Source organism: Neophocaena asiaeorientalis, unplaced genomic scaffold (genome assembly GCF_003031525.2).
Source record: "Neophocaena asiaeorientalis asiaeorientalis breed wild unplaced genomic scaffold, Neophocaena_asiaeorientalis_V1.1 scaffold267, whole genome shotgun sequence".
NCBI classification, from domain to species: Eukaryota; Metazoa; Chordata; class Mammalia; order Artiodactyla; family Phocoenidae; genus Neophocaena; species Neophocaena asiaeorientalis.
Window position 1 is genome coordinate 72,393 of NW_020173204.1, and position 7,376 is coordinate 79,768.

General features: G+C 43.9%; 1 protein-coding gene across 1 annotated transcript; it reads left to right on the forward strand.

The window, feature by feature from the left end:
- Positions 1-276: 276 nt before the first annotated feature.
- Positions 277-5,909, forward strand: LOC112399665 (beta-defensin 130-like). The gene is made up of 2 exons (XM_024744952.1): positions 277-334; positions 5,728-5,909. Exons 1-2 carry the CDS (start codon positions 277-279, stop codon positions 5,907-5,909), a joined length of 240 nt encoding a protein of 79 aa, XP_024600720.1.
- The last annotated feature ends 1,467 nt before the right edge of the window (positions 5,910-7,376 follow it).

Consider the following 7,376-nt stretch of genomic DNA (forward strand, 5'->3'; position numbering starts at 1 on the left):
TGACCCTTTAAAAGATGACTGGCCAAAGATACTGACTTCTGAGAAATGTGAGAGCCCATAGAAAAAGTAAAGGATTAGCCATCTGGTCTCCAGTAGCTAGGTTAATTTGTCACCAAATTAGGGAGTTCAGGGCTTGGAAATATTCCAGCGGAAGCTGTTTTATTTTCTTACTTGTTAAGCTTCACTGACTAAAAGGAACCTCAGTCTCCAGAAGTAAATAAAAGGCCCTGAATCCCGCTATTCCTGATTATTCACTTCTCTACCGGGCATCCAACCATGAGACTCCATTTACTGCTTTCTGTTCTCCTCCTCTCTTTGACTATAATACCAAAAGGTAAGACGATGAATAACTGTAGAGACAGGTTTCTTAGGAGACCTACTCGGATGCGTAATTATACTGTGGCCATCTTAACTCAGACCCTAATGCACAGTCTTAGGGATGCGGAAGTCCAACATGATCATCTTCCTTAGAACTGATGAGGCCAAAATTGTGAAGCGGGACAAGGATTTCCATCAACAGAAAATGAGTTCCAAAAGCTCCGTGACTAGAAAAGGGGGTTCAAACCGATGTGGAAGTGGAGAAGCTTTGACATCTGACATCAGGCTCAGCATACAAATCGAGCAGCTTTTACAAGGGCCCCCACCTCCAAAAAGGAAAGTGAAAATGGCAGCTACTGGGTCAGACTTGGTTAGTGAAGGGAAGTGATGCAGTCTGTTGGTGAGGGAATATTTGTGACTGGTAGAAATTAGGTACATAATACAGAGCTCAACAAAAAAGAATTATATCAAGTTATTAATAGGGAGCAGAGGAATTTGGAAAAAGCATGGATTTGGGACGGCACGTCAATGGAAAAATTTTAAGCAGAACGCAAAATAGGAAGGGAGCATTTTAACAACCTGAGTTACACCCTTGGTGCTCACGATGGAGAAGTTGGAATATTAAAGTGTAGACTTACAGGGAAAAGGGAACATGGCCACTTTCAGGCTGATTCATTCAGATCCTTGTAAAAACTAAGATTGTTTTCTCCACTGTTGATGTCAGGATGTTCACATCCCTCAAAATAACACCTGTGTTCACTGAACATAGATTAAGTCTGGGTAACTCTCCCTCTTCCTTGATTCATCTGTAAGATTCTTTCAAATACAATCAAAGATATTTATGTATGTTGAAATGTTTGATCTTTGCCTAATCTATGAATATCTTGGGATCTATCTGATGTACAGCTGCCCCCTCTTGAAGGAGTTCATGTACTTCTCACCTGGCCCTCAATTCTGTCAGAAGAAGACACACTTGTAGCGACAGCTAATATAAAATTATATGATGTTAATGACTTAAAATTAGAAGGCAATTTAATGGTTAATTCTTTAATTTTACAGATAAGAGAATCCATGTCCACATAAAGAATATGATTTCACTAACATCACATAGGTAGTGGCAACACTGCAGCTGGAACCAAGTATTTTTAATCTGGGTCAGCATTGTTTCCATCGATCTAAGGGTGTAGGTATGCCCATAAAGTGGTAACCCTAATTTCTGTTAGGCTGTTTACCTCAAAGTCCCCTAATTAGACACTGAAGAACCTAAGGAGTTTTTCAAGTTTCCTCTTTGGGAAGCTACAATGTCTTTGAAACATGTTACTTCACTTACCTCTAAATCCTTTTTCTTCAGTGTTTGTGGTAGGCATGTTGAATCGGCTTAACATTCTGGCATTATTATGGGGATGACTTACACTAGTCTTTAGATTTTCCTGATCTTTGTTCTTAAAATCATATAATGGTGATAATCAGACTGCTGAAAGCACTTGGTTCAAGATAATTATGTGTGCATGGTTGTTGAGTGAATTTTTTTTTTTTGCTCATGCTTGCTTTCCACCACCTAAGCTAAATTCAACTCAACATAAATGACTGTCTCCATCCAGAGTCATGAACCATGTTATGGGCCTTTTTTTTTTCAAGGTTAAGGAGGGATACTTCTGGAAGTAAAGATCAAGCCAAAAGTCACCATTATAGTGAGAAAGTGATATGGCAGTGGTTCATTCTCAGAGTGGAAAACAATTCAAGAAAAAGGTTGTCCTAGAGCAAAGGCCAGAAATAACTGACAGGAAAACAGGACTCCAAGGAATCTAGGCCTACGGTTTAGAGAAGTTCCTATGGTAATAACAAGACTGGACACCCATAAATACAACTGTACATCCAAGAGTGGGTGGCCAAATAGTTAAAAATAGGCTGGAGCCAAGAACTTTTAGAAGGAATTTTAGAGACAGAAAATGTGCGTGCGGTCAAAGAATACTTAACTGCATTCAATGGTAAGAAATGTGTACTGAGCATCTGCTACTTTCCGTGGGCTGCGTGAGATACCCAAGATAAAATGGGAAATGAAAGGAAGACTGTCTTCCCTCAGCAGAGAAGACAGACATTAGGCAAATGATTACAAATGCATCTATAAGTTATACATTTTAATAAGTACAATGAAAAGGAACAGAGTATTCTGAGTGCCTGAAACATGCGGTCATCGTCAATCTGCAACATCTGGGAAAAGTTCATTGAGGCGTGCCTTTTGAGCTGAAAACGGGAAGATAAGTGTTCATTGATGAACGCCTTGCAAGGAGACCTCAACGCTCCTGGCAGAGGAAGAAGCCGGTGCAATGACCCTGATGCAGAAGAAACCACAGTGTGTTTAAGGAACTGCAAGAAGGCCACGGCAGGAGAGCGCTAGTTTACACCAGAAAATGTGCCAAGCATCTCATGGAATTAGGCCACAGTGAAAGCTGCATGGCACCAAGGCTCAATCTGCAGGGACACTTCGAGAACAGGGAGGGCAAGGCTACCAGACTTTGTGCCGGGAGTGGTGACCACGAGTATCTCCATCACCAGGGATGGGTCTCAGTTTATGCTCAAAGTAGGAACATCTACGGGTTCTAGGCGGCCTACGAGCCTGATAGGTCTTTCCTTTTGTTTCACTACCTCCACTATTCTTTCTTCAGAGTTTCTCTTCCTGGTTCTGCCATAGAAGGAGTTTCAAGTTTAGAATAGCTTCCTTCTTTTCTAATCTTGAGATAATCACTCTTTGAGGTACACACATAGAATGAAGCCTGAGAAACCACCAGCAACTGTGTGGAAACAGATAAATGGTATCAATAACAATCATGAGAAATTAGGAAATCAAAACTCCTAACCTTTCAATCTGATAATTTCTGTGGTCCAAAGGTAAATAAGTCTGATCTATCTAGGTGGATTCTCTAAGTCATAATCATGTTTAGACTTGAAAATATGCACTGTCTGAAATCTCTGTTGTCCTTTGGATAAGGCGCCTTCTTCAGTGTCCCAAAGGAAGTTCCTACCCTCTAGGCACCATGATTCATACTCCATTAAAGTAGGGTACCAAAGTATAAGACAAAACTAGCAAAGGTGGTGAGGAAAGTGCATCACTGATGGTATGAAGGACTCACAATTCACAGGCAAAACCCGCCAGGGTCCAGGATGATAGATGTGGGACAGGTAGACGAGGATGCACAACAAACTCTACTTCAAGACTAATCTGGAAGGTGAATCTGGAGGACATGATGCTAAGTGAAATAAGCCAGTCCAAGAAGATAAAGACTGCATGATTGCCCTTACCTGAGGCATCTAAAAATAGTCAAACTCGTAGAAACCTGGAGCAGAACAGCGGTTTCCAGGGGCTGGGGAAGGGAGAAATGGGGAGTTGTCGTCTGATGGGCTTAAAGTTTCACTTCTACAGGATGAAGGAATTCTCGAGTTCTGCTGGGCAGACTTGTGCCTGTGGATAATGGTACCATGCTGTGTATTTAGAAATGTCAGAGTGGAGATCTCATGTTTAGTGTTCTTACCACAGTTAAAAGAAAGAAAGAAAGAAAGAAAGAAAGAAAGAACAAGTGAAGAGCAGGAGGTTACTGGGGCTGGTAACAGCGTCGGGCTCCCCACGAATCTGACAAGAACCCTTTGGAGGCGTCATGCCGACCCCTTCCTCCAGATCAGTCCTCCTTGGTTCCTCCCAAATCAGTTATGCCAAGAGGATGGATTAAACAAAGACCCTATAATCTTTCACAGGAGGGAAAAACTCTCAATGGCCAGGTGTTTTCGGAAGAGAATATATTGCAGCCACATGGAAATGTCACGATACCTTACTTTGGCATGTGGAGATGCACCGCGTGGGACGCCTCTATGTTCATACCCAGATGCGTACTCTGCCTCTCACTATGTCTTGCCCGATATTAAAACCCCTTGATTTTAGCTTCGTTAGAAAACCTGAAAGTCTCACCAAATGTTACACTAAGTGCGTGGGTGAGGTTATCGGGGGAGAGACCGACGGCTGGTAAGAGGACTGCTGCACTGCTGGGTACGGAGCCTGCACTCTGTGTAGACAGGCGTGGGGTGGGGTCGCCCTCGGCTCTCTCCCCGAGAGCGGCGGGACCCTCGGCCCTGTCCCCGAGAGCGGCGGGACCCTCGGCGCTCTCCCTGAAAGAGACGCTCCAGCCTCCAGAGCCGGCAGAGCAGAGGCGGCACCAACTCCCCATCATGCCATTCTCTTGCCGCACGAGGCCCCGAGCCCACGGATGGCTAGGCTGAGAGTCAGATCCTGCAGCAGGCGGAGAACACAGGTTCGCACAGGCTCTGAAAATTCAGTTACAGGAGGCTGCGTTGGTGTATATGGCTGTGGGTATTTTTCTACGGGACGGTGAGATAACAATGAGGGCCTGGTTTAAATACCGCCCCCCCCAAACAAAGATTCAGAGCTCCAAAGTGCTCAAACTCTCAGTTAAGCGGTAGAAGTTAGGGACCAAAGAAGCCAGCCAGTCAGGGTCAGTCCATTATTGGACAGTAAAGACAGAACGGGACACAGGTGAGTTAACAGGACGGTTCAGGAGCCAGCTAATCCCCGTTGCTGGCCGCAAACAGAAGTGTCCTGTTACGTATCAGCCACCATGACCCACGGGGAAAAGGACCCTTGGCTGCGCTGGAAACGCTAGAGGAGGGATGCTGGGGTGCAAGGGAGCGGTGCTGAAGCACACCTCAGTTACGTGCTTTTCAGCAGCCCAACGCATCGGGAAAACATATGGGTGTGTTTAAGGAAAAGCACCTTTCAGCTCTGAGAGAAAATCTCTCCATGTATCTGCATATACCGGGCACTGAAGAACACAGAAAATCCGGTTCCTGCACAGTCCTGAAATGGGGGAATTAGGTAAGGTGAAATCTGGAGGATGGCTAGACTTTCCACAAGAGGAGATGAAATGAGGACAGGTGCCATGCGATAAGGATGCTATAAATGGGGATGCGGAAGTTAGCACGGGCGAGGGGGTAGAGGGTGGATACTTTGGCTGAAGTAGTCTGTCTCAGTGCAGGTTGGAGCAGGACAACTCACTAGGAGGGAGATCTACCAACCCTGAGCCTTACCCGCCAACGCCAAGGACATCTCCCCAGTCATGGTGACAACAAAGCACCCCACACGGTTCAACATGTACTGCCCTTGATAAGGACAACTCTCTAAAAGCTTCTAGAAAGCAGCCTGCCCTCTCTAAGATGTGTATAGTCCCACACTCTTAGCACCCCTCCTCCAAAAACCCACTTCTTTTGCCTAAGGGATTTTTTCATATAGGTAATATCATTTACTCTATCTCAAAGCCATTCTTCTCTAAATTTATTGCTTTACGTACATTACCAATAATTTGATGGTGAATTAATGAGGCTGTTAAATCTCTTTCTGTGCAGCAAGTACTGGCCTTATTCCAGGACAAAAACAATGTATTCTTCTGCGAGGGGTGTGCAAAGAAGGAGGATGCACCAGCACGGATGATACCATTGGTATATGTAATGATCAAAAAAAATGTTGTAGAAGGTGGTGGATACTTCTTCCCTATCCAACGCCAGTTCCCAAATCAAAATCTCCTTGATGACAGCAAACTGTAAGCCCTTCGAACTCTAGAACACATGGATGAACTTCACAGACTCCTGTTTGACTCAGAACTCCAGAACCCGAGGATAAATTATACAGACTCCTCTTAAACTTGCTTTTCTCCCTTGACTGGAAATAAATGTCCTAATTCTACACGTACTCATCCCTGGGGACCTTCTTCTTGATGCACGTGCAAACCTCTTGAGAACTACGAGACTAAACTAAGTAACAGAGGCACCTCACACCTTAAAGATGTTTAAACAGAATACGACTTTCTTATAAAAGAAAAAGATAAAAATTTTAAATGTGAAAAAAAAATCATAAGGGTATGAAATAGCAGTAGGTAGTGTTTGATTATCTAAAGAGGGATATCAACCTTTTTCCTCATCTGACTCTGACCAAAAATTATTTCTGTTATTAAGAGAGACCTACTTGGGTGGCGTGAGTCAAGGTCTGTACTTGGGTGGCGTGAGTCAAGGTCTGTTCATCACGTGGTCCTGCTGTGTGACCTCAGCAGTAGGCTGGCTGCCAACCCAGTCCTGCCAACACTGGCTGAGGCTGGTCTCCCCCACCCACTTCACCTGGGCCCTGGGGGAATGAAATGCAAGAACTGCTCCCTGCAAGGAGGCCCACAAGGAGACGACAGAGCGCTGAGGACTCAGCGTGCCCTGCTAGTTCTTTCCAAATTTGCCACGAGATAATTCCACTTTCTGGCTGGAATCATTTCCACCAGAATAATAATTCTGGATCATCTGTACTTTATGGCTAAGAAAATGAAAGGGCAAGAAAGAGGGCAAGAACATTACAGGACATGAGTTTCACAAGGATGGAAAAAATCTTTTGAATGAGGCCAAATGACTCCACAAACAAAGTTCGAGGCTTTTTGTTTCCTCAACCGTAAAGCTGGTCTTCTGTGGTCCATCAGAAGAAGGTGGGCTATCTCACCTTCTAATAGTCTTCGGATTTATGTTTCTATTTTTTATGTGGCTATCAGGTGTCCACAAGACCATATGTTTCTTGAGTACAAAATCCGCCTTTATTCACATCTGCGTGTTCCGTGCATCACACGGTCTCACAGAACACACAGTGTTGACGTGTGCAGTTCTTGATGAAACGGTAGTTGCTTTGCTTACCAGTCATGTGACTTTGAACTATTTATTTACCTTCATTTTCCTTAAAATTCTTCTCCAATAAATGAGTGAAATAAGTCTAACTACTGGGCTTGTTGTAAGGATGAAATGAGATCATGTACACAAAGCACTTGGTATACACATGGAGAAACCCAGAAAAGCTTGCCACTAATATTATTACTGTTCTCTTGTTGCTAAAATACCTTAAGGAAATAAATCATTGTACTTAGATAGGCTTGTTATTATACGATGCATAGATTACCAGTTTAAAATAAATAAAATGGAACTAAAGGGCTTCCCTGGTGGCGCAGTGGTTGAGAGTCCGCCTGCCGATG

What these genes read in the sequence shown, in the direction of transcription:
- LOC112399665 (XM_024744952.1), top strand. Translation starts at nt 277, where the DNA reads ATGAGACTCCATTTACTGCTTTCTGTTCTCCTCCTCTCTTTGACTATA. An exon ending in TTTGACTATAATACCAAAAG is followed by an intron (nt 335 to 5,727) that starts GTAAGACGATGA and finishes CTTTCTGTGCAG; the next exon opens with CAAGTACTGGCCTTATTCCA.